Source organism: Dasypus novemcinctus, chromosome X (genome assembly GCF_030445035.2).
Source record: "Dasypus novemcinctus isolate mDasNov1 chromosome X, mDasNov1.1.hap2, whole genome shotgun sequence".
NCBI classification, from domain to species: Eukaryota; Metazoa; Chordata; class Mammalia; order Cingulata; family Dasypodidae; genus Dasypus; species Dasypus novemcinctus.
In genome coordinates this window covers 79,892,607-79,920,219 of record NC_080704.1, presented here as the reverse complement: position 1 = coordinate 79,920,219, position 27,613 = coordinate 79,892,607, and the positions used below count along the sequence as shown (strand labels likewise).

The window sequence follows — 27,613 nt, the reverse complement described above, 5'->3', positions numbered from 1 at the left end:
GCCCTCATTCTAGTACCATCTCCTAAATGGAAGAGAAGAATCACCGGTTCTTGCTCACAGAATGGAAAGAGAAGCAGGATGGTTGTTCTGTTTCTGTTCTCACCAGTGAAACCTAGAGAGAGGAAAGCAGCATTAGGGATGAGGTTGGAAGCCTCCCTCAGGAGGAACCACCTCGTTAACTTGAGGGCTGAGCACCTGGTACAGACATAGTGCTCCTCTCCTCGACGGCTGGGGTAAGGCTTGTAGATCTCTGTAGGTCCCACTTTCAGGACCAAAAAATTTCTCAACAATATCTGTGCACTCATATCATGCCATTTATTAAATGTCTATTGAAGACATTTTCCAGAATTGTGAAGGCAAAAGCAAGGATAAAGACTATCCCTTCTTCCCTCCCCTCCCCCAGATAAGCCTGTTGGGGGTAGAGGGGCAGGTCAGCAGTACCCCTGGCTCTGGTCTCCATAAATGCCCCTTTGATGGTCACTTGGGAGGCTGACTGAATGTCCTTGAAATGGATATGTAGGATATTATACATAGGCTATGTAGGATATGATAGATCTACCTGTCAACCAGGAAGCCACTAAGATGCAAGTACAAGGGAGGTCATGGTGACAGATGTGGAATATCTCTTCATTCATTTTTTCCTGCCTTTAAAAAAAGTAGATATTGACCAATGACTATACACCAGGCACTGCTGTAGGCACTGGGGATATATCAGTGAACAGAACAGACAAAATCCCTGTTCTCAGGAAACTTGCATTCTAGTGAGGCCATTAGACAATAAACCATGTGATAAGTGAAAAATGTTAGGCGGTGATAAGTGTCTGGAGGAAAACAATACGTGTTCCGTGTCAAACCAGTGAGGCTGAGTGGTCAGAACACTGCAAATGTGTTTAACTAGATTTCCATTGGAGCCCCTCGATCATGGTCCCTCCCTTCCTCTCAGCAGTTCTGTTTTCTCTGATCTACTGGGCTCTCCCATTCTCTCCTTTCCAGTAGGTAGGGCTCAGCCCCATACCTCACAGCCAGCTCATTAGCAAATCCTGTAGGCTCCACCTCCAAAATATATCAAAATCAGAACATGACTCCTGACTTCCACCACCCTGGTCTGAGCCACCATTCCTCTTTTTTTTTTAAAAAAACTTTATTTCTACTTCAAAAATTAAATTACAGACAAAAGTTAGCTTAACAAATTATGAATACATTACTTTAAAAAATCCTGTTCAGGCACATTTATTTAATCCTAAAAAACCTCAGTTGTTTCTCCAGTTTTCCAAAAGGTGAACAATTGAGTACAAATTGGTTAAATGACATGACCAAGGTCTCCTTGTTAATGAAGAAAATGAAAAAAAATGCTCGATAATATTCACATCTCATAAAACTAAATCCCATATTTTTATTTGATGCTTAGAATTGATATAGTACCTTCTTTGCCTTTGTTACAAAAATATTAGAATATTACTGTTAATTATAGTCTAAAAGTTGTATTTTCCCCATGTATCACCATATTCTTAAAACCTCATAATAGAGGAACATTCTCGTATTTATATTATTAACCACAATCCTCATCTACCACCAAAATCACTATATTATACAGTCCCTAGATTATCTTCTAGTTATCTTTCAAGTAACATCAACCTTCCTAGACCTTCATTCCCTCTTGCCTGGCTCACTGCACTAGCCCCTAATCCGTCTCCCAGCTTCCATCCTTGCCACCCTCCAATTTGTTCCCAACTCAGTAGCCAAAGCACCCCTGTTAAAAAGTTTTTGTCAGCCCAACAATGGCTCTCATCTCAATCGGTGCTCAAAATGGCCCATGAGACCCTACATCGTCTACCCCCCATGTCCACTCTGACCTCTTTTGCCACTCTCCCTGTCCTTCACTCCATTCCAACTGCAATGGCCTCCTCAAACACACCAGTCACAATGCTGGGGATTGAATCATGTCCCCCACAAAAGGCATGTTCAGATCCCAACCCCTGGTCCTGTGGGTGTGAACCCATATGTATATAAGACCTTTGAAGATGTTATTAGTTAAGATGTGTACAGACTTGGCCCAGTGGTTAAGGCATCCATCTGCCAAATGGGAGGTCCGCAGTTCAAACCCCGGGCCTCCTTGACCCGTGTGGAGCTGGCCCATGCGCAGTGCTGATGCGCGCAAGGAGTGCCCTGCCACGCAGGGGTTTCCCCATGTGGGGGAGCCCCACGCACAAGGAGTGCACCCCGTAAGGAGAGCCGCCCAGCACAAAAGAAAGTGCAGCCTCCCAGGAATGGCGCCGCACACACGGAGAGCTGACACAACAAGATGGCACAACAAAAAGAAACACAGATTCCCGTGCTGCTGACAACAACAGAAGCGGACAAAGAAGACGCAGCGAATGGACCCAGAGAACAGACAACCGGAGCGGGGGAGGGGTGTGGGGAGAGAACTAACTAACTAAATAAATAAATCTTAAAAAAAAAAAAGATGTGTACAAACTGAATGACAGTGGGCCTTGATCCAATAATGCTGAAGTCCTTGTAAGCAAAGGAAATTGGACATAGAAAGAAAAGGCAAGTGGAGCAGCCAGAAACTGGGAGGTTGATGGAACCCAGAATAAAAGAAGGGAAGAGGCCTCCATGTGCACTGCCAGGTGACAGAAAAGTCAAGGAACCCAAAGACTGACAGCTAGCCAGAAGATACCCATCCTTGGAGGAAGCAAGCCTTTTAGCCTCTGAAACCATGAGCCAATGAATTCCTATTGTTAACCCAACTCATTTTATGTTATTTGTTTCAGGAGTTAGGAAACTCAAACATACCATCCCTTCTCAGGGCCTTTGCTTTTTTTTTAAAGATTTATTTATTTTTCTCCCCTTCCCCCTCACCCCCCTGACCTGGTTGTCTGTTCTCTGTGTCTATTTGCTGCGTCGTCTTCTTTGTCTGCTTCTGTTGTTGTCAGCAGCGCAGGAATCTGTGTCTCTTTTTGTTACGTCATCTTGTTGCGTCAGCTCTCCGTGTGTGTGGTGCCATTCTTGGGCAGGCTGCACTTTATTTCTCCCTGGGCGGCTCTCCTTATGGGGCGCACTCCTTGCATGTGGGGCTCCCGTACGCGGGGGACACCCCTGCGTGGCACGGCACTCCTTGCGCACATTAGCACTGTGCATGGGCCAGCTCCACACGGGTCAAGGAGGCCCGGGGTTTGAACCGTGGACCTCCCATGTGGTAGACGGATGCCCTAACCACTGGGCCAAGTCCGTTTCCCTAAGGCCTTTGCTCTTACTGTGCCTTTTGTGTAAAATGTGTGTGACTTCATTCTTTCAAGTCTTTGCTCTAAGGTCATATTCTCAGTTCATTTAAACGTGGCATCCTCCTAAATAGTCCCAATCCCCCCTACATGATTTATTTATTTATTTATTTATTTAGGCTTTCTCACTCAATCCCCTAATAGGATGGAAGTTCTGTGGGAGTAGGGATTCTTGTCTGTTTTGGTCACAGCTATGATCCCAGTGCCTAGACCAGTGCCTGGTACACAGTAGGTGCTCCAAAAAAATGTGATAGCTACCTGGCCAACTCTTGACTGACAGAATGTGTGCTATACCAACAATTCCTCACCAAAGCCCATGGGGAAGAGTCAGGAATTCCACCCCAAAGGAACCATCCCTAACTCTGGGCCAAAGCAGCTCAAGTCGAAGAGAGCTATCCATTGTGGGATCAGCAACAAAATCAACCTTACCCAACAGTTCCTCATATTCGTATGGCACAGAACAAAAAGACTGAAGTGAAACCTCTACCAAGGAGGCTGCACTATGTCTCTGAGACTGGGGAGTAGGTTAGTTTCTCAGAGCAAGGAATGGTTACTCTTATCAACTGCATTCAAGAAGTTAAGGAGGCCCGAGGCTCAAGAAATGAAGGTTAGCTTTAGTGCTACCTGAGAGGGTACCTGGGCAAGGCTGGTTTTGCAGGGGCCAGACTGCAGCAGGTTAAGGAGGAAAATGGGAAGGGAGTGGAGACATCTTGCAGGAAGTCTGGCTGCCTTAGAAAGGAAAGAGAGAGAGCTGTAGCTGGAGGGAGAGGCAGAGTTACTGATGAATACGAGATGTTTGTCAAGATGGGAGAGATGCTGTGTGTTTTGAAGTTAAGAGGAGCTGTCATGAAAACTGCCTTTCTACCCTAGCTTCTGTACTCCCTGAAGGCTAGACTTAACCCCAGACCAACTCAACCAGAATTTCTCAGCAGTGGAGCCCAGGCACTGATAGTGGTTTAAATCTCCCCAGGTTGGGAATCATTGTGCTAATTCTTGGTCTTAAAGCCCAGCTAGTGGTGGAGCATAAAGGCAGCCTGACTCCCTTTCCTATCTCCCTCAGATCAGCAGATTAGCCTAGTGATTAAGAAGACAGACTTGGGGGTTCTACTGTCTGAGCTCAGATCCTAGCCTCACCATTTACTAGCTGTGTGTTCTTGGGCAAATTATATAAACTCTCTCAGCCCTAGCCTCTAATCGCTGGATTAGCCATATAATTTACAGACATTCTAATCAATGTATCCTTTTTAGGGGATAATAAAAGTCCCTATACCATAAGGTGGTTGTGTGGATTGAACAAGTTAATATCGACCAAGTGCTTAGAGTACTGCCTGGTCCAATAGAAGCAAAGCTGGGGCTGGCGTGTGTTTTGTAGCTCCCTCCTATTGCCTCTCTGACAGATAATCTGGCCTTCCAGGCCCTATTCTGGGCTCGGGCCACCCATTGACTATTATCCCAAGCCTGCTGCATACAGGACTGAGTTTGTCATGCCCTTTTCCAGTCACTTCTCACTACAAGGCCACTTTGGGCTCAAGCTAGCTGTTACTGTGGCCAGAGCCCCATTGTTAGAGATGGGAACACTCCACAAATTAGGGGCCCAGTTGATATTAGTCTTTTGTTTCCTCAACTCAGTGTTTGAATTCTTTCAGTGCCTTGCCTGTAGTCAGGGCAAACTGTGTCTCTGGGCAGAGAAACAGTTTGTGTGCATAAGTTTCCATAATACAGATTGCATATTTGGGGGGGTTGGAGGCTTGGTGATAGTGGTGGTTGGGCCATTGTCATCCCTAGGACCAGCCAGGTAATCTTTTATTTTTAAGAAGGAAATTTCATTATTATTTTATTTAAATTTTTAATTAAATTGTCTTTTTTAAAAGATACATAGATCACAAAAAATGCTACTTTAAAAAATATAAGAAGTTCCTATATACCCCACCCCCTAACCCCCACTCCTCCCACATCAACAACCTCTTTCATCATTGTTGCACATTCATTGCATTTGGTGAATACATTTTGCAGCACTGCTGCGCTGCGTGGATTATAGTTTACATTGTAGTTTATACTCTCCCCCAGTACTTTCAGTGGGTTATAGCAGGATATATAATGTCCAGCATCTGTCCCTCAATATCATTTAGGACAACTCCAAGTCCTGAAAATGCCCCCACATCTCATCTCTTCTTCCCTCTCCCTGCCCTCAGCAACTACCATGGCCACTTTCTCCACATCAATGCTACAGTTTCTTCCATTACTAGTCACAACTTTAGCTATGTGGATGACCCTTGCTTGGGTGGCCAGTGAAGGAGATTGAAATCTTTCTAACTTTGCTCTTTACCCTGAGAGGACTGCTCCCCACCCTCCCCAAGCCATGCCCTGTAGATCCCAAGGAAGAGGAGGGGGCTTGTGTTACAACCAGAGTTTGGGACAGATGTCCAGGAAGATAGTCAAAAGTCTGGAAAAGGAAAGGGTGGAAGCAGCAGTGTTTATCAGTGAGAGTGATGGCAGAAGAGTGACACACCAAGCCAAGGAAGCCAGAAATCCCCAAAGCCAGCCCCCAGAAAGGGAAGCAAGCTCCCAGGCTGATGGGTGGGTTCAAATATACCAATGGAACAGTTTTCTGGAGATGGTATGGGCCTTTTATCTGCTGTGTGGCGTGTGTGTGGGGTACTTCTTCTCAGAGACAAGCTTAAAGGGCCTGAAGAGCTCTCCTCCAGGCCTACAAATTCCACTGACAGAATTCAAAGAAGTGGCTCTGAGCCACTCTCCCCAATGCCAGAAACAAGGCTCAGAGAACATGCTCCACCCAAATGACAGGGAGCAGTTGGGAGCCTTCCTCCTGCTCCCGGAACCACAAACTCCTCCATCTGTGCTTGTGGATGATTTGAAAAGAAATTGACTTTTAAAATAGAAAATCTGCCATTGAGAGAGATGAAGGTTTCATCAAAGACCACTCACGCCACAGGGATGCAGATGGCACTTGGAGACCATGAGCCCAGATTGTTTGGAAGTACTGTCCAGGGGGAAACGCAGAGCTGACCGGTCAGTGTGCAGGGCCCCCTCCCAGGGATATTCTTCCCTTGTCATCTCAAGCATTTTTTTTCCCTCTTCGAAACGTCAGAGACTTGTCTGGTTGCTCTTAGCTTGATAATGGTCATATGTATGAGGCCATGTGACTCAAGGTACCTCTACCACTGTAATGAGGAAATTGCAGAGGTTACTGAGGACTACTCTTGGGCAGTGGTAGCAGCAGTAGGGGGGTGCAGCTGGTTGGGTTGCCCACCTCAATCTCCATAACTGTGTGACCTCTGTAGCTGGGTGGCCTCTGTGGTTCTATATAATAATGAAAAGTTTGTAAGAGAGGAATGGTTTTTAGGTACACATCTCATGTTTATTAAAGTGCTTGAGTTCTGCCATGACAGAAACAAAAAGTCTGCTTTCCTCACAGAAGGCTTTTCTATGTCCATATATGTCCATTGTACTTCCCCAAGACTCCCTCCACACCTCTTTCACCACCTGTTGAGAATCCCTGGATCAAGTGATCTCTATTTAAGTATCTCTTGGCACTCTGATCTGCTTAAGGAAAAATCACAGCAGCTCCCATGTCCTGCTCACCACATATATGCCAGGTGCCTCTCATGTATCATCTTATCTCATTCTCACAACCACCCTATGAGGTAAGGATCCTTAACCTCACTTGACCAAAGAGGCAATGCAGGCTCCAAGAGTTAGGCAACTTGCCTAAAGGCACCTAGCTGGTAAGTGGCCAAATTGGGCTGAGAACCTAGGCAGTCTCATTCCCCAGCAGTTGTGGAAGTCTCTGCCATGCTCTTTATCAATTCTTTCCATCTGTTCCCCCATGAAGTGGAAACATTTGAGAGAAAATAACCCCACATTTTCCTGATTATTCTCCAAGCAAAGCTAAAACTGGAAAGCTTCACTGGCTTCATCACATTTCAATGGTGCCCAGTTCTCAGGGAAGGCAAGGCAGATGCCATCTAAAGCCAGCCAATAGCATAGGACAACATGGCTTTGCTGTCTACTGAGGTGGGACAGTAGAGAACAGTACCCAGCACTTCTGTTTCAAAATATTTGTGCACATATCACAATAAGGCTTTACACCAGGCAGCATTTCATACCTCACAAATCCCTTGGAAAACATTCCAGATCATTTGATTTTCATGTCAACCCTATAAGATGATGATGATGATGATGATGATGATGATGATTATCATCCCCACTTCCAGATGAAGCAACTGAGGATATAAGAGGAAAAGTAACTTAGCCAAAGACCCACAGTTAAGGTCTAAGCTTGGTTTCAAACCTGGGCCTTCCCACACTGAGTCCACAGTTCCCCATTTCCTGTGGCTGCCTCTTTCCATGAAAGAGGATAGCTAAATAAAGGCATCTAATCTTGCTTGTATTTATGTCTTCCAAGTGTGTTTCCTAACTCAGAGAAATGACATGATTTGGTCTCTGAGCTTGACAAGGTGATTTGCTATTGCAATGGTTCCATATGTTAATGGTTTTTATTATTCTTTGCACAAACAACATTGTAAAAACTTTAATGGAAATCTAAGGAAAGAAAAATTCACTGACAAGCCTGCCACCCTAATAAAACAAAGGTTTGATTTTTCCACAATTTCCTTCCAGTCTTTGACTCTGTGCAGACATACTTTTTATAAGTTTGTCAAGTTCAGCATCGACACAGTTTTGTATTGTGCCCTTTGTATTGTAGTGTGCCCTTTGTATGTAATGCTTTATTGTAAGCCTTATATATGTTGTTCAACAGTCTTCCTAATTAGCCTTTCTAATGATTCTATCATATTTTAGTGAGGTTAAATGCATCATATTTACTTAGCCATTCCCCAATTATTTGACATTGGGGTGGCCATTGTACATTTGATACCCACTTTTGTTCCTTCTATCTGGCTCAGGAAATGTGGGAATGGCATGATTGATGCCAACCCCCAGGGCCTGTGCCTCTGCCTCCACCACATCTTTCAGTTGTGGGAGGCAAGGAGCACCAGGAAATATTTTGCTTGGTGGCCTAGAATTTCAACCTCTTCCCTACCTTCCAATGGGCTCATGAAGTCTGGTTAGGAAATATGTGTCTTTAGGAAGGAGGCCCCTAGGGAAATAGGCTGACTCCTAAGTCTCTGCCATCTTAGCTTCCATCATACTGAAATCAAGAGATCATAAGAATTCAATAAACTTGTGAATATGAAAGGTCCAGGTCAACTACAGAAATACCTTACAAATGCAATGAGATGTTCTCCTCATTTTGTTTAGATATAAAGAAGAGACCAGTAGACTCATTTTCCTCTTGAAGCACAAGTCAGCTTGCTCACAGGGCTGACACAGCTACTTGGGTGGAGATGTTGGAAGCCAGCATGATACCAGCTCTCTCTGGATCTTCGGCCCTTCTCTACACCTGGTTTAGGCTTAAATTAAGGAATCCCTTGCTTCCCCTTGAGCTCAGGTATCTCCAGCTCCTGCTTCTGGACCCAAACAGAAGCCTCCAGTGAGTTCAATTATTCAAAAGATACAAATGTGCCATCAAAGAGACATATGGTGGGACTTCTACAAGGCTGGGAATTGCAATCCTTGTTGCTATAGAGATTTTCTAGACCTACCAGAACTGAGCTGCAGAACCCTCCTTTTGCCATGCCTGGTCTCCACGGTTACCAACTCCTGCCATAGGTGTAAAAAACTGAGAAGCACTTGGCACAGTGCAATAGGCACTGGCCTTAGAGTCAGAGACAGACTGACTCTGCAACTCCCTTGCCATAATACCATGGGCATCTCTCCCTGTACTAAGAGTCTCAATTTTCTCATCTAGAGAATGGCAACAATAACCCCTACCTGGTGGTTATCCTGAGGACTGAGTAAAGACATGGATGAAAAGTGTCAGCATATAATAGGTGCATGACAGATATTGGTTCCCTTTCCCTTCCCTGTGGGAAGATGGTACATATTCGCACAGGTATGTACATGCACATGCCGCATAGTTACAGTGAAGACAGCATAATTCACCCCCTCAACACACACACACACACACACACACACACAGATTCACAGGGGAAAAGGGATACACTTACTCAAGAGATAAAAGGGAGTGTGAGAGTTGGTGCAAAATCAATTCCAACTCATAAGCCCCAGGAGATAAGACTTTCCGGTCTCAATGAATTTATTATCATAGGTCATGTTCAGGTGCCACAGTCTATGACTATCCCTGCCCCCTTCTTTGGGGCTTGTTGCCTTTACCTATCTGAACAGACTGTTCCCTGTCAAGTCTAGCTGCTCCCCAGTGTCTCCCAAACATGCTGGACTCACTTCTAGTTCCAGGTGCAGGGAAAAGGCCCATGGTGTTCCCCTATCTGCAATCATAATCGCTCTTCTTCCATTTGAAAAGTAATTACAACTTTCTAAAAGCTTTCCTAGCTAGTCTCACAACACATTTTCCCAACCACCCTGGTGGGGTGTGCTAAGGGTTGGTAGCTTTCCCCCTTTTTATAGCTGAAGGATGAGATCACAAAAGCGAATGACTTGCCTAAGATCAACCTGCACATTCACAGAAAGAGGGATAAGAACTCAAACCTTCTGAGTCCTGGTCAGTGGCTGTTTCTTATCCTTTGTTAAACAAGTTGCAGTCCCTGCCCTCAGAAAGACCACATTTTACTGATGGAGATAAACATGGAATAACAATGGCAATAATGACAATACAAGCAATGATAAAATTATGTGCAAGGTACCCTATTTGTACAGAGGAGGGAGTGATGAACTGAGGTCAGTCAGGGATGGCTGCCGAGAAGAGGTGACACCGGAGCAGTGTTTTTAAGAATGAATAGGAAATTGTCAGGAGACGATGGGGGAGATGTTCCAGGCAGAGGAAATGGCACTTGCAAAAGCATGGATGTGTTGAATGGGCAAAGGTGTATTAGGAGACACACAAGTCATTCAGGATAGCTGGATCATCAAGTGCAAAATGAGAAGTGACAGATGAGGTTGGAGCAGTAGATGGGGGCCCCAGTCATGAAAGATCTTTGAGCTGTGCTAAGGAACATATACTTTACCTTAGAAACTGGGCTTTCCTAAACCTCAGGCATTGGTGTCTCACATGACCACCTTTTACCATTTCCATGTACCACCTGTACTATTATTTACTTAATCATTGTATTCAGAAAGACTCATTTTTCAAAAATTTACCCTTGCCCTAAGGAAAAATAGATGAAAAACCATGGGTTTGGTGTACTAGTTAGGATTTTTTCTAATACACATTAAAATATACACAGAACTCTGAAAAGAAAAAAGTTACTTTGATATTGCCTATAATGACTCTCTGGGCCACCAGGGACAAGCAGGGCATACTTTTGGGAAGCAATTCTTGATTTCCTTTCCCCCAAATAACAAGACTTGAATTCTTAGCAAGGCAGGGTAGGGTCAGATTCCTCTGGTGACTCGGTTGGACATGGCCAACAGTAGAGGCAGGGAACCCTGCTCTGGGACAGGTGAGGAGTTAACAAAGATCTGAACTTATACATAAGCAGAAGGATTAGAGGAGGTGCTGCCATGCCACAAGGGAAGACTCAACAAGGAGTCTTTGTCACATGAATGAGTGAAGGAATGAGAGTGAGTGAAGGGAGAGAGAGAAAAATGAAAGATGACTCCTAGGTTTCTAGTCTGGGTTACTAAAAAGTTGGTGGTGTCACTAAGAGACACTGCAAAAGAGAAAGATGGGGGTGGTGCAAGAAGACATGCTTAGCTGGATGTAAGGTACTCACGGGACATATGGGTGGAGAGGGAGCAGTTGACGATGTTAGTCTGAGCCAGAGAGAGAGAATTGGAGGTCAGACCTGTGAAGGGTATAGAGTGAGAGGAGACACAGGCCTCAGACAGAATTCTGAAGAAAAAACATCTGCATGTCAGGGTGGGAACAGGAAGACATACTCTCTTCCTCCTTAAAGTCTTTCCTGGTTACATCAAGACAGCCCTACCTCTCATAGTCAGGGTTGCACCTTCTCTCTTAGAGCATTAGCTCATTGTTTCCTGTGTTTGTCTCCTTTTTTTGACCAGTCTGTGAGCAACCTGGGGAAGGAGATGGGGCTGACCATTGCCTTTCTGTAGTTTAATGCAGTCAGAGTGAATGCTCAATCATGGCTGATGGGATTGCCTAGGGATTGTAAGTCAGCAGTGCAGTGCTTGGAGAAAGTAGGTGAGACAGAGGCATGATCATGAGACCCTTCCTGCTGGCCCAAGAGCAAATGCCCCCAGGATGACCCTGAATGGGAGCTGATATTGAAGATACAGAACAAAGTCTAAGAAATGAAGTAGAGGCTAGTAACTGTTCCAAGCCATGGCACTAATAGTCACATGGAAAGTTCTCCTCAAGCCCCTGGATTGGGATGGACAGAACATCCCTGTTTCCAGTAGTTTCCTGAGGCAGGATGTAGCTTCTCAGTGGCAGAGAAGTATGATGTTCTGAGGTAGTGTTTTGAGGTGGTGGTTAGGCCTAGGAATGGTGGCCTTAGAAGAGTGTGTCCCTAGACTAGGCCCTTGGCTCAGTCTTCCGCAGGGGCCCAAAGTCAGACTGCCCGGATGCTACACAAGGCCCTGCTCTGACAGATGTGCTTCAATGGCAATTACCCTGCCTGCCAGTATAACCCTATGGCTTCCTTACCCACCACACCCAGTGAGACCCCCGTTCTAGGACTGCTCCAAGGATTGGCTGGCTCTGAGCAACTATCCTCAGCTACATGGTCAGTTGAATCCCCAGGAAAAGGTAGAAGAAGTCTTCGGGGCCGAAGCATGGCATATTTGGGGCAAGGTTCCAGTCTGTTTATTGCTCACTTCTGACAAAGTTATTTAAGTTAAACTTGGTAAAACACTTTTTCTTCTTTCCCACTGGCCTGAATGTTGGGGGGAAGGCCTCCCAAACTGTTATACAGAGAACCTCAGGCTTCTCCAGTATTCTGTGTAAGGAGAGGCCCTGAGAAGGGAGAAGAAGAGGTGCCATCAAGATGGAGGGAGGAGGGAAAGAGGTCTCTGAAGTGCATGAGGCCTGATCCCAGGCAACAGTGCAAGGTGCTTCCAAGTGGGCAGGGGAGAGGAAGGAGGATACAGAGTTAGGAGTGGGTGGCGAATGGGACAAGAGAATTTGCTTCTACAGTGGTTTTTCAATGCCTGGGTCAGGAAGTTGAGCTAGGAAAAGTTATCTCCAGAACCTAATTTCCAAGTCTTAGCATTCAGGAAGGAGTTGTTGGAAGGAAGTATACTAGAACCGTGAGTCCATGTCTGGTGAGGAGCAAGGGGCAAAGCATGGTACATCCAGAGTTAAGAGGGCAATGAGCGCAAGGCTGGCAAATACTCCTCTCACCCATGCAGTGAGGTGAGCTCCCTGCCAGGACTGGGGTAGGGTGGCGGGGGGCAGGGCATTACACAGCAAGAAACAGATTTGTCTGGATCATTCCATGCATGCAGTATATGAGGTAGAGCCAGGAGAGGTGTAGGTGTACATGTGCAGGGAGGAGGCTGGGGGGAAATGAAGGTTTGAATAACAAAGGAGGCTCGTAAAGGATAAGTCATGCATGGTTCCAAGACTGCCTACTGGATCTCAAGAGAAAGCACAGTCCTAGCAATAAACTTGATCCAATGGCACATTGTTCACTTCTCTGACACTCCAGCCATCCTCCAGGGGCTAACCAGAGTTGCTGGCAAAGGGGCCAGCCCCTGCCAGATCAGGGAGCTCTGTCTTATGCAATTCAGCCTGGCGCTGGAGCAAGGGAGCTGGGAGATCACCCACGTCTCTCTCAGGCTCTCTCCCCGCCCCCTGCCAGCCCCTGCAAGTCACACCAAGGGTCAGGGGCCCTGTATGACCAGCTGCAACTGGGAAGGCCCTGGATAGAGGAGTCCCGGAAAAAGGAGGGAAAGAGAGAGAGTACCTGTTGCTGAATGCATCCTGCTTTGGCTCTTACTCCTCGGTTGCTTGTGGTGAGAGTTGCCCATCATTCTGTTCTGGACAGGCAGCTGCCGCGGCTGCCGCCTCCTCCTTCTTTTCCTCCTCCTCCTCTTCCTCCACCTCCTCCTCCTATGCCTGTGCTCCTCCCCAGGTGCTTACATCACCTCAGCTTTGCTTCTCACACACATGGCTCATCCAAATCCCACTCGTGCCCCTGGCCCAGAATTGTCCAGACCTGACCCTCTCACTTGGACCAGAACCTGCTAGGAGCTTCTCTCAGCCTCTCTCTCTCTCTCTCTCTCTTGTTCTCTCATCTCCCTCTCCCTCGCTCTCTCTCCCTCCCTTCCTCTCTCCTTCCTTTCCTCCCCCTTCCCCTTGCTCAGTGCTCTACTCAGTCAGGCCAAACAGCTCAGGTTCCAGCAGTAACCCTACTGAGCCAGGAGTGTAGCCCCCACCTCATCTGTCTCCGCAGACAGGGCCAGCACAAGCGCCCTCAGGGACCCGGACTCGCCCGCCCTCACTATCCCTGGCTGCCTCTGCTCTCAGCGCTGTCATTTCTGCTGCCGTTCTCGCTAGCTCAGTCTGCAGAAGCTTGCAGGAGTGAGGGGCCAATAACAGAGCCTAATCCGGGAGTGTGACAGGGACCAGTGAAGGAATGTGCTACCCAGGAATTCTAAATGACACAGCGCCCTGCTCCACTGGGGGATGGATCCAGTTCTGTAAGTGACAGCTGCCAATGGGCTCTAGGCTCCAGTTCTGACAGAGATCTGGGTAAATTTTGATAGAGAACAAGGCTGCCAGGCTGCAGACTTGGAGCTAGCACATCCAGATGACTTCTGCATACTCAGTGGGCTACCAGGCATACCTGCCTTCTTGTCAGACACACCTGAAGCCTCACTCTCCTCTCCCCTCTCTTGCCCATTTTGCCTTCCCAGGGGAGGGCAGACCTGGCAGCCCAGAGATTCACAGACTGGAGCTGGGATGCTTGGCAGCCAATGTGAGGGCTCCTTCCATGAGTCCCATGGTAAATCCATGCACACACACTCTTTTGCACACATGTACACACTCACATATATGCAACTGCTTGCTGCTGAGTGCTGCAGTCTTGTCAGATAAGTGGCAAGAAGCAGGCTGTGCTGGTTCAGCAGCCCATTCTAGCCCCAACAGTCTGAAAGCAGGGAAGGGCTTCTGGAATCAACTCTGCTGGAGCCAGACAATCTTGAGTGACTTCACTTATTTAGGTGAGTCATGGCACTACCCCATGCTGATGTCATCAGACTTGTTCTCAAAGGGACAGAAGACCTTCCTATCATCATTACGGCCACAGAGCACTATGGGTGCCAACCAAGCTGATCTTCAGTCTGGCAGGATTGGGGTACTGTGCCACCCACAAAATAGAGCTATGGCAATGTCTCCTAGCCACACTGAACACAATTTGTTAGGTCCGACTTTGGGACAAGAGGTCTAAAGTGGCGTCCATCCACCCACCTACCCACTCAGTCATTTAGTCGTTCTTTCAACAGTTTCCAGGGACCTGCTCTGTCCAGGCTGTTGGCTAGATGTTGATACAGAGGTGTAAGTCACTGTCCTTGTTTTCTAGGAGGGCACAGTCTAGGAGGGGTGACCAATATCCACAGAATATGACAAGACCATGCGACAAACTCCTATACTAGGGATGGATCAACGTGTCTAACACTTCCAGATGGAAGAAGTTTCTCTTTGGTGTTCCACAACACATTGATCCTTCCCACAATACAGGTGATGCCTGGACTGGATCATGAAAGATGAAGAGGAGTTGACCAGACACAGAGGGGGAGAAGGGCATACAGTTGTCAAATATTTGGACTAATACCTCTGCTAAGAATCCTTTCCAGTCCCACACCCCCAACCCCCGGACTTCAAGAGCCTTAGTTTTCTTCAAAAATTTTACATTCCTCAAGCTGTGCTAAGGCGCAGGCTACACAGGAAGGCAGACACTGTCTTCTAGGCATTCCCAGCCCAGTGGGGGAGACATATAACTAACTATACAGAAAAATCACAGGATGAGGTGGTTCATGCTTGGACTTTGCAGCTCTCTGTGGAATGTGGCAGGAGCCCTCTAAGAAGACCCATTTGAGGCTAAGGCCAGTAAAGACGGTTTGGGAAATACAGGTCCCCGAGCAAGTGTGAAGGGTCAGGAGTGAAGTATCCTAGAAAAACATTTATGAATAGGGCAAACATCTGGAAAGTGATTGGTGAATAACTAAAGTTTGAGAAACATTTGGTCTCTGTCATTACCGGGATGACAGACACCCTCCTCAAAGCGTTTTTTAGCCCTCATGGCACATCTTCCTCACAATGACCATAGGAGAAAGGTTTGAGAGATCTTCCTCACAATGACCACGGGAAAAAGGTTTGAGTAGTTTAGTCCACTTTACAGATACATAAACAGAGGCTAAGAGAGGAGAGGCAGCTTGGTCAGGGTTCTTCGCCTGGCTTCTTCCAGTGGTTTTTTCCACTGAGTCTATGTGCATGATCAGGTTGTTCCCCCAAGGAGAAAAAACAACAAAAGAAAACAGCAGACACAGAGCCCTTCTTTTCTCCTGTGTCCTCGCTACCTCATCATTTCATCTCTCTCCTTCTCACTTCTAATGTGCCACAGGGGGTCACACACTCTTTCTTAACTAAATGAACCCAACTAGGACAAAGGGGAGTCAGAATTTGGACCCCTGTCCCTCTATCTCCAAACTGGGTACTTTCTCTACTCTACCCCTTTATCATCTGAAGTGGAGGGGAAATGCTGTTAGACATTTTATAAACTTTCTCTTCTCTATCCAATCAGAGTTCTGTAAATTGTCTCTTAGAACTGTCTCAAATCTGAGCCCTTCTCAGCATCACCTCCACTTCCTTCACCCTGGTCCCAGCAGATCTAATGGGTGGACCACTGCAATGAACCTCCTCTTCACTGGGCTCCCTGCTTCCACCCTTGAATTCTATGTAATGTCAAGTCTACTCTCCAGCTTGAACTCAGAACCAGTCCTGTCTGGTTTCTTCACCTTTTCACTTTTTATTCCGTGAAACAAACCCTCTGCCCATTCAGTCTGGGCACTTATTGTATTCTTTACCTTGACCTTGTAGTTTTGTCACTCCACTATAAAAGCCTCCTGGGAAAGTCTTTATAGTAAAAAAAACCTGGATTTAAAATCCTCACTGCCATTTCTACCAGTGTGAATTTGAGCGATTTACTTAACCTCCCCAGCCTCAATTTTCCTCATTGGTGTAATGAGGATGAAAACACCGAACTCGCAGACTATTGTGATGCTTCCATGAGAGAGCACTGAAATGAGCCAAGGTGTACCAGGTACATAGTAGGTGTTTGCTAAAAAGTGCTTCCTGTCCCCTCCTCACTGCCTCTCCCTCCTGTTCCAAAACCCTACGGGATATTCCTTAAGCCTCAGCTCAAATCCCAGCACCCCCTGAAAGCCCTCTCTGCCCCTCTTATCTGCCCAGTCTGCGGGGTTCACTCCCTCCTCTAACTACCTGTAGCCCTAGCTATCTGAGCCACTCACTTGTCTCTAAACATTGATGTCCTAGAATTGTTAGAAAACTTCATTGTGTTCATGAACTTTCTCTTCCCTGGTACCTGATGAGTTCTTCAAGGGATGAGTCAGAGTCTTTGGGTCTTTGAGTTTGTGCCCTGTATAGGGCTTTGCACAGAGAATGTTTCAGTTAGTGTCTGTTGATACATTGGCATGAGCACAGTTGCACTGCCTGTACAAACCTTCCCTCCTCCTCCTCCTCCTTCTGCCCTGTGCCCTGATTACCCCTCCAAAAGCTCCACACACTGGATCCTTGTGTGTCCACCAACTCAAGGGACTTCTCAGAAATGTTCTCACCCCCTCCAGCTTATCAGAGTGGACATAAAGCCTGCATGTACCTGTGTGGGGTGCCAGTGGTAGCAGTTCTGATTTTTCCACTCATGCAAGATCACTCCCTGGGGAAAGGTGTTAGGAAGATAAGCTACCTTTTTTGCTGAGCACCATGTTCAAGGAGAGAGGGGCAGTGGTTTGAGGAGGAGGCTAGACTCCCTGTGGGGTTTTCACATGGAAGTTGGGGAGGAAAGGGCTCCTCTCTCATGTGTGTGCAAGCCAAGTCAGGCCAGAAGCAGTCAGGTCTAGGGAGGAGAGAGGACCGGGCTCCACTTTCGGCTGACCCTGCACCTGACTTGGTGTTTTAGACTCACCAGGGGAAAGGGCAGAGAGGCAAATCTGGGATCCGTTCCCTAGTGTGACAGAACTTCAGGCTCATTGACATAATCTCATCGGCCATAGCCCTCTATGCAGGGACGTGAAGAAGGCGGACAGGGAAGTGGGGCTCGGTGGTACTATTTCTAGATTATCCCTTCGGAGCCCAAGCACCAGGGACAAGAACCAGCTTGTGTCTTTAGCCATGCTCTCTCTTAATCCTCCCAAACATCCCACATTAGGTCCCATTTTACAATGAGGAAATGGAGATTAAGAAAGGAAATGGAGCTGGTCAAGTCGCATGGTCAGGACTCAAACCCAAGTTAGTCTGACTCTAAACCACCTTCTTTGCTCTATACTCTGTCTTGATGTGAGGAATTTCCAGGTACAAGTTTCACATGGAGAAGTTAATTCTGATACACAGCTCCAACTCTGATGCCAGTTGGCGATAGCCTGACAGACACCTGCCCTGGGCAATTCTCATCTATCTTGTGTCCCAGGCAAGTGAACTCACTCAGCCCTGACCCCTGGAGACATTTTCCAACTGTGCTTCAGTCACAGCCCCTCAAGCCCGAAGCACAAACTTCTCTTCCAGCCCAAACTAAGTGTTCTCTAATCTATATTCATTCCGCCTGGAATGCTTTTTGTTTCACCTCCAACTCTGCTTGTGAAAAGTCATACTCATCTCCCATCAAGAACTAGCTCAAATGTCTCCTCCTCCATGCATTTTTCTCAGAACCTTGCAGCAAGATCCTAGCTCACGTTGACGTGGCCATATCTTCTTCATAAATTTCAGGTCCGCTATATAACCATCCTCATCCTCTTTGAAGCATTTTCTGATCTTTCCAAATGTCAGCAGCCTTCTCTTTGTGTTTATTCCCATAAGAGCAATGATTCCCAAAGTGTGGGATGTATTTTACTAGTGGTATGTGAGGTGATGGTATGAGAGGGAATTTTAGATATACATGGGTATTTTTTTAAAGTTTAAAGTCAATTATTTATTCTAATGGATATTAGGCTATAACAATAACTATGTAAAAATTAGCACATAGAATGTGTAATTTATTGATATTCAAGTTTGAATAAAATGAGTTGATTTAAAGAAAAGTAGCCTGGTATCCATAAAGTAGATCGAACTAATAATACCTTCCTTACAGGGCTGTTGTGAGGAAGATATGCCATGAGGGCTAAAAACTGCTCTGAGGAGGCCTTCTGTTGTCCCAGTAATATTCAACCTCTTGCCCTGGGTAGTAGGCACACAGGTGTGTTTAGTTTGTGATCGTTCATCAAATTGTACACATATGACATGTGGATCTTTTGGCATGTATGTTAATTGCCCATTTAAGGTTCATTTTAAAAACATTACCTGAAACATAGTAGGCCCTCACTCAAGGGAAGTTGAACACATTGTATTTTGGGCCCAAGTTTCCAGAAGGGTGAAAATACCATTAACATCCAAGGAAGTAAGGGAGGTATGTAGAAAATGGTTTTGGGGAAGGTGGGAGACTGCAGAATTGTGGTTTTCTTCTGTGGCCCCTGTCACAGTGAGAAAGTCAGAGTGCCTTCTGAGTGCTAGTGCTGATGAGTAGCGGGTCAACCTCAAGGGGGTGGAACCAGCCAAGGCCTGTGTCATAAATTCATGCATACATTCCAGAGGCTAAGCGGAGAAGCAGGCAGAGGGAAAAGCATGCTGGCTGGATGCTTCATGACTTTGGGCAGGTCCTGGGTCTCTCTGAGCCCCATTTATATTCCATCTGGGCAATGAGTAATATGTACAATTGTTTCTCAAGGGTCCTCTCAGCTCAGATACTCTGCTATTACTCAACAAGTGCGCTATCAAATGATTTGAACAACTGCTCTGTTCTAGGCACCATTCTTGTCACAGGGGATAGAGGCATGAGAAACCCCTGTTGGTGTCTTCAAGGGGTCCCTAAGCCTCAGTTCTTCCTGTACACTAGTCCCTGAGGCTTGATAGACTAGCCACAAGTTCCAGAGTAGATGGTTCTCTAGAGACTTGCAAAGGAAACCCTCATCAAGGTTGGAAATGCACATGTCTCTAAAAGTCAAAAAGGACACTAAATTTGTGAATTGGGCTGAGGTAAGAAATGGAGAGTGATAGAGAACTGAAACATGAATGCTGCACCCTGTCACCCCCAATCCCCCAAAAGGCATTTGATGTCAAATGTTGAAAATTTCTATACTAATACAACCAAATCTATCTGTAGATCACATTCTGCCAACAACCCACCAGTTTGTTTTCCAAATGGCAGTGTTCTCCAATCTTTTTGGACTGTGTACCACTATTAGCAAAATATTTTTGAGTCTGTACCTCAATATATATGCATTTATAAACTGGATACGTGTAATACTGTGCTAATGTATTTTATAAATGGTAAAACATACACAAACATGAAAATGAAGATGTGATAAAATACATGTGAATAGAAAAATTCTAATACTTTCTGCCTGGCCTCTAAAGGGTAATTCTCTGCCTTATAGCCAGATGATGGAAGAAGGAAAAAAAAAAAGAAAGAGATAAACATGTGTGGTGCTCTGTTATCTTCCAGGCCTTGTTCTCAATGCTCTACATGCCTCATTCATTCATTCATTTTATAGACTTTCATGGAGCTTACTATATCTAGGCACTGTGCAGGGCACTGGGGGACTTCAGGAGTTTGCAATTTAGTCAGAGGAGATAGAAAATAACCCAATATACGAATAACCAAGGTAAGGCTAGCTTGTAAGAAGTGCTAAGAAAGAAGTCAATGCAGTGATAGAATGGTAAGTGGAGGGGTTAAACATGGGGTGCTAGTTTGGATAAGTGGTTAAGGAGGGTCTTCCTGAGCTAAAAACTGAGGATGGAAAGAAGCCAGCAGAGGGAATAGAGAGTCCAAGTCCATAAGGTGCAAAAGATCGGTGTGTTTTTGAGCAATAGAAAGGAGGCAAGCATGTCTAAGGTGGAGGAGGTGAGGGGGAGAGTGGTGGATTTGTTCTTGGTGCAATGCAAAACCATTAGGCAGTTTGAAGCAAGTGAGTAATGGGATGTGATTTAAGTTTTCACGAGCTCACTATGTCTGCTATAATGGACTGGAAGGGATTCGAGTAGGAATGGGGAAGTCAGGAGGTTATCGTACTAGTTCAGAGAAGGGATGATTGACCAGGATCAGGACAACAGAAACAAAGAGAAGCATAAGATCTATTTATCTATTTATTTATTTATTATTTTTTCATAAGATCTATTCAAAGCTTGTAATCACACTTCAATAATGGCCTTGTGAGGCCGGTGTTATTATTCCCATTGTATATATGAGGAAACTGAGGCCAAGGGGAGTTAAATAACTCACCTGAGCTCACATAGCTAGTAAGTGATGAAAGCAGGATTCATCCAGGTCTGCCTGGCTTCCTTCCTGTCCTACTCAGAATTCTAATTATATTTCCTGCTCCTGGGAACCATTCATCAGGACAATACAGGGTTTTCCTGTTTCAATTCTGAAAATTCCTGGAAATTCTGAACAACAACCAAAAAAGGTGAAGGGGTGCGTAGGTTGAGGACTATTTGACCCAGCAATCAGCCAAGGCTATATAAGTCATTAAAACTGTCCATTCCACCCGTTTCCATAAACATGCTGAGTTCACCAGAGCTCTAAGTAAGGGAAAAACCATTCTTTCCCTTGGAAGGGGGAATGGACAGGAGGAGGGTGGCAATGGTATTTTTGGAAATAGAAAAATAAAAAGGTGCCAACTTGTGCCTTCAAGGAAAGCCCAGGGGCATGGGCCAAGAGGGGGGAGGTCACTTGCCAAATCCTTCTTCACAGCCCCCAAAGTTATCTGTGGTAAAAAAAAAAAAAGGTGGAATTGTCCCTGCCAAAGACATGAAGTCCTTTACAGAGCACTTTGTTAGCAAAGCCTAGCATCCCTGTCACTATGCAAAGCGCGCAGGAATGTTGTCATGGCAACAGGCAGCTGGGCGCCTGAATCGGCTCAAGGACTCACCAGAGAGACCCAGGCCAGTGGGGGTATCTTCCAGAGGTTGGGGCGATAGGAGCTGGAGAGAAGGTGGGAGGGACACAGTTTTGTTTATGTTGATGAGGGGCCTTATGCTCCCTCCCAGATAGCAGGGTCCAAAGCCTGTGTCTTTGGGAAATATTTCCTTTTGCCAGATACTGTCTACAAAACACAGCACCCTAGATTGGCCTGACCCATTTCTCTCCTCCTCCACTGATATTTTTTCCTCCTTTCTTTTATGAGTGGATGGATAATGAGCGAAAACAGAAATATCCAACTGCTGTGGAACAAAGCTCCCTTGTAAGTGTAGGAAGAAACCAAAGCCCAGAGAGGAAAGTGATTTGCTGAAGTTTGCACAGCCTTGGTGGTGCCAGGGTCAGACCACAGCTCCCCTAACTCCTGATGTGGTGTGGTTTTCACCACAGTGCACTTCTTTCCCTGGGTGGTCAGTAAGGAAAGCACATGGACATTGACAGAGCCTCTCCATGGTCCTAACACTGGGCTGGGTTCTTTTGCATTCCTCATAGCTTATCTGCATCACAAACCTGCAGAAGAGCTATTATTATCCCCATTTCATACGTTAGGAAACCAAAGTTCAGATTGGTTAAGGAATTGGCTCAAGGTCACACAGCTAGACCGAGTTGTCATTAGATTTCAGGCTGGTGTTTCTGTACTTTGCCACATGACCTCACACTTTCAATGTCAAATGCACTCCCCTCACCCCGTGTGAATGAGACATGACAATTGCAAATGATTCCAGATGCTGTCGCTACTCTGCCACTGATGGCAAGAAAATGTGGCATATGAATACCCTGCCATGAATAAAGAACTGCAGCCATTGGTATGCCTCCCTGGGCCTCAGCTTCTTCATTTCTAAAGTGAGAATAATACACGTTTTGGGTTACTCTAAGGACAAAATAAGAACGTATATAAAGTGCATAAAGCAAGATCTTAACTTAATGTTAAGTTACTATTAAGATAATTCCTTCAGGGACTAGCTTAAATTCTGCCATCTCACCTGCTCCAGCCCTGATCTCATGCAATCCAGTTTCATTCCTTAGTCATCCATTCGTTACTGGTTGCCAGTGCACAGAGATGAATTCCTTCTGCCAGAGTAAGGGGAGGGCAGCAAGTACAGGTGCTACTGAGCTAGTCCTTAAAGAATGAAACAACATTTGCCACTAAGAGGAGAGTTGGAGAGAAGATAGTCTGGGAAAAGAAGACATTTTGAACACGAGCATAAAGATATGAAAGTACCCAGTGTTTGGGAAAGAACCAGGAGTGATCTAGTATAGTCATAGCAGAAAATGAAGTAGCTGAGACTTGCATGGAGACCTTAAATGTCATGAGAAGGAGTGTGGATTTTATCTTGAAGGCAATAGGGAGCCATCAAAGCTTGTAGGGGAGGGAGTGATCTGAAGATCAGGGTGGCTACAATGTGGATGACTGATTGGAGAGGGGCCAGGAAACCAGTCAGGGGCTGGGGAAGGGGTTCAGGTGAAAAGTGATGAGGGCCTGCCCTGGAGAGAAGCAGGGGGCCAGACAGAGGGGCCAATGTAAATGAAGTTAGAATGGGTAGTGGAGCCATTCTCTGAGTTAGAGAACCCTGGAAGTGGAACAGGTATGGGAGCGCGGGGAGCAGGAGGGGAGCTCAGAGTTTGGACACAGTGAGTATGAGGTGCCTCTGGAGCCACTGTCTAAGATGCAGTGGATATATGTGGGCTAGGGCTCAAAGGAGGTCAGGGCTGGAGATACCAATGGAGCGGTCGCTAGTATTTGGGTATATTTGAAGCCAAAGAGTAGATGAGATGGTCCAGGTGTGTGGGAAGACTACATAAAGAATGGAGCACAAAGATTTAAACTTCACATCAGGAATTTTTGGGTCTCTTCCTTGCTCTGCAATAGTAACCTTCTGGATGCACTAATTCAACATTTACGAAGCTCCCTCACACACAGACCAAGGCATTTCCACCAGGTAGGACAAAATCCAGGCAAGGTATTTTCTAGAAGAGGGACTTGATAATCCTAACAGGTCACAAAGAATTAAAGGGCAAGCAGGGAAAGGTCTTCAATTATTGAGAAGCTGTCAAGCCCATGGTGGCAGAAGCTTTCCAAAATTCGAATTTTCACTTGAAAGCTCATATTTTATCTTTGGTAATCAATATTATCAGTCGTTTTCTTTAAAGTGACCGGCTCACTCCTTTCATTTTTGAGAAAATGTCTGCCAAATACCGAAGTCTGAATACCCATAGTTTGTCTGCCAGTCATTCTTTCAAGTAAAAATGATGTTCCATGAAAAGAGGGGTTTGTTGAGCTCACACTTCAAACAGTAGAACAAATGCCTTTCCATGAGACAACCATCACTCTTCAGTTTGCAGCAGAAGTGCTGTAGGCGTCCTTCCGGTTTCGACACTCAGAATATTAAAAAGATGTGCATTTGAGGGGCAAGATTGAATAAAATGAACAATTTCTGTTGCTTTACCAAAGTTATTCATAGGTAAAATTGGCTTTATCTTTTATAGGGTCTCCAGGGAAAAAAGTGCATTTTTTTCAGTCCCAAGGTTTGAAACACTCACGCTTCTATTAAATTAGCTTTTATTTGTGAATCTAATAACTGATCACACTCCCTTTCTTATCTTCCAGAAAGCTTAAAGCTAAATTTGGGACCCACATTTATTAAGAAGCCACTTCCCGACCTTCCCTTTTCTGTTACTACTACTTTACCAATTACCCCTGTTTTCCATTTGCCACATCTTTCTCCCTTCTATCTAATTTAGCCTCTCTCCAAGTTTTGGATGTATCTTTGTACGCTACCTTAAATCCTTTTCGGAACAAGCCAAAGTACAAATAATTTTTTTTTTTTTACCAAATTTTGCGCAAAACGCCCGGCTCTTTCTCTTACATCTCCCCCAAGAGTGATAGGCAAGGTGCAAGAAGAAAGCTACCTCAGAACAAAAAACAAAAACAAACCACCAAAAACCTAATTGGAGGTCAATCGATTTCTAGGCTATATGTGTAAAACTGAGGTCTTCCAAATACACAAAGCAATTTAGCGCACATGTTCCCATGGCAACTGTCCTGGCTGGTTGGAGAAGACGCAGAGCCGGCCCCCGTGGTTGCTGAGAGAACTCTGTCTGCTGGGCGCACTAATCTCTTCAAGTCTGAACGTTTAGATGCTACAGGACTCTCTATTAACTGAGAGCTTTGGATTTGGACCTAATTGAAAAGGTCGTTGTTGGGGAAAGGTGAAAATGGGGTGGCAGAGAGGTAGACCTCCATCCGGTACTTGAAGTTAGTTATCATTCTTCTTTTCCTCTCTCTCCTGGCTGTTAAAAAGGAGGCTAGGAAGCAGGAAATAGGACATCAGTAGAAAGGATCCAATCCCAGCTGTCCTTTCTCAAAGGGTGTGAAAGAGTGACTGGCATATAGACCTGGGACAGTTGACTTTATTAGCATATTTAAAGCCCCAGCCTAAATTGATTGCTTTGTGTCTCCACGGAAGAAAAGTTGCATTAACTGCAGGGGGGAAGGGGGGCTGCATGGAGGATAGAAAGGGAGGCCCAAAAGAACTAGAGTGGGGCAAGATCAATGAATGTCACTCTCACCACTAGGGGAGAATACAGATGAGTATTTGTTTGAGGAGGGAAGACTTTCTAAGCACAAAAATCATAAAGGAAAATGTCAAGATATTTGGCAGCACATTTTTTCCTCCAAATGTTAGCACATCCCAAAGCACAACAAACCAAAATCAAGGACAAAACAGCACACTGGGAAATAAAAAGGTATTAGCAGCATAGGACAGAGAAGGGTTAATACCTCTATGAAGAGCTTTAAGTAACAAGCTCTCTACCAATAAGTAAAAACCACACACGTGTTTTACTTTGGTAATCAGAAAAAAAGAGAACTCTATATAAAAGGAGAGAGGAGACAAGAAAAATATGTCATTCTTCGAAAGAGAAGCTATTAAAAATCCAGAAGGTATATAAGTTCAGACAACTGTATGAGTGGCCCAGGAAAGAAGATAGCTGGGTAAATGTTCTGCTTATTTGCACTGGGGAAATAGGAATAGGGGGTCTCCTAAAACTTATTGCATCAGTCTAAAAGCCATCAATTTAGATCAAACCATCAAAATGATACTGCACCAATTATTACCTCTCCCTCTCCTCAGAACCTCTGGTGGCCACTGTCTTTATACCAGTAATACAAATTCTTCCCTTGCTAGAATAATAAGTCTTCTTTAGTCTGTAGATGCAATCCCCCCTTATGTTTTTTCATTTGTAATCTATTCTTTAAAAATTATATATATATATGGGGGTCTCTTGTATGGAACCTGTTCTTTTTTTAAAAAAAGATTTATTTATTTATTTATTTCTCTCCCCTCCCCCCCCGCACCCACCCCAGTTGTTCATTCTCTGTGTCTGTTTGCTGCACCTTCTTTGTCCGCTTCTGTTGTTGTCAGCGGTATGGGAATCTGTGTTTCTTTTTGTTGCGTCATCTTGTTGTGTCAGTTCTCCGTTTGTGCGGCACCATTCCTGGGCAGGCTGCACTTTCTTTTGTGCTAGGCGGCTCTCCTTATGGGGCGCACTCCTTGCGCGTGGGACTCCCCTACGTCGGGGACACCCCTGCGTGGCAGAGCACTCCTTGTGCACATCAGCACTGTGCATGGGCCAGCTCCATATGGGTCAAGGAGGCCCGGGGTTTGAACCGTGGACCTCCCATGTGGTAGACGGACACCCTAACCACTGGGCCAAGTCCGCCGCCTGGAACCTGTTATTGACATGTGCAAGTAAGAGGGTTCTGCTCCCCCTATAGAGTGGAGAGAGGAGCATTGCAGAGAAAATGTTGCAGCATCTCCAGCACTACCACAGGGAGAGGGCTATGGCATATCCCCAGTACCTAGAGCAGAGCCTAGATCATTGAGGCCCTATTGATGAGTCTTTGAGGTTCTCCTCATATTGACCAACTCACTAGGTAGAGTCTAGGTTCCCAAGCAGCCTTCAAAGGACTCACCCGGCCTCTCAGAGACTGCCCCAGGAGGCTGTTGTGACTCTTTAGCTCTGGAAGAGGAAGCAGACCTCTTTTGTGTTGTTGTAGAAGAGGCTTGAGGCTTATTAGGTGCTGGGCATGAAAATGGGGGTGAACAGGTGGACCCCCAAATGAGGGGCTTATTACAATCAGTTCCTGGTCCACTGGAGGAGATAATATGCAACTTGTGAAAGAAGCAGCTTTTGAGATGGGCTTTGAAGTTTGGGTAGGAGTTCAGCAGGCAGAGATGTAGTCAGAGAAATTATAGTGGAGGTGAAGGCAAAGACATATGTTAGGGTGAGGTAACCTCTCAGGCCCTTTCTGGCTCTGCTGGTCTATGATTCTGAACTTCAGCTTCATCCCTAGTAATAATACCTCTGCAAATCATGGATTTGATGGGCTGGTTATGTGTTTCTGTAATATATAAAACAATAAACATGTAAGTATTCAAATAAAAAGAAAAGTTCATCCATACTTCTTGAAGGCATCTTAATTAATGCCAGTAGTGAAAGTTCTACATTGTGGGAAACTGTGCCAAAGGTAGTAAGAAGCCGCATAGAGCTCTATCTACAGAATAAAGAAAACTGGATGGGGAGAGAAGAGAGGCAGGCAAACTGGTCAGGAAGCTATTGCAAGAATCTAGTGAGTGAGAATGGAGACCTGACTCAGAAGAAATGGCCTATAAGCCTGGGGTGATGTGGGGAGGAGTGGCTGACTAGACTAAAGAATAGGTTCTTAATTTCTAGTCTAGTTTGCAGCTCCCAAACCCTAATGAGGAAAAGTTCACATTCAGCTCTGGCAGTTATGTTCTTCTCGATCTTTCCCTCTGAAGGGGTATTGTTTTTCATTTCCCTTCCCTAATTCGAGACATATTGTTATGGCTGTTTAAACAAGGTGCCAATCTGACTGGGCAATGGCAGGAAATATTTCCACACAGGAAAGGCTCTCATAAGATCACTGTTGCCTATTGCAAATGGAAATCAAGCCTCCTTCTATGAAGGATACGAGGCCTGGATCATAGCAGTGCCTTCAACAGATTTTAATAAGAGAGAAAATTCTCCTATTCTGTTAGCAGCCAGTAAAAGAGTGTCTACAGGGGGCGAACAAGCCAGCAACACATTGCAGCTCTGCTG

General features: G+C 45.5%; 1 protein-coding gene across 3 annotated transcripts in view; it reads right to left on the bottom strand.

Moving 5' to 3' along the window:
- The window catches only part of NHSL2 (NHS like 2), a 110,676-nt gene extending 96,826 nt beyond the window's left edge, over positions 1-13,850 (bottom strand). Inside the window, exon 1 of one of the 3 annotated variants that reach the window (XM_058291473.2) lies at positions 13,211-13,850. In XM_058291473.2, coding sequence (XP_058147456.1) covers positions 13,211-13,277 — 67 coding nt within the window. In that variant the 5' untranslated portion in view covers positions 13,278-13,850. The remainder of the gene's footprint in view (positions 1-13,210) is intronic. The other 2 variants (XM_058291475.2, XM_071213144.1) reach the window with 2 other exon arrangements.
- Positions 13,851-27,613: the final 13,763 nt, after the last annotated feature.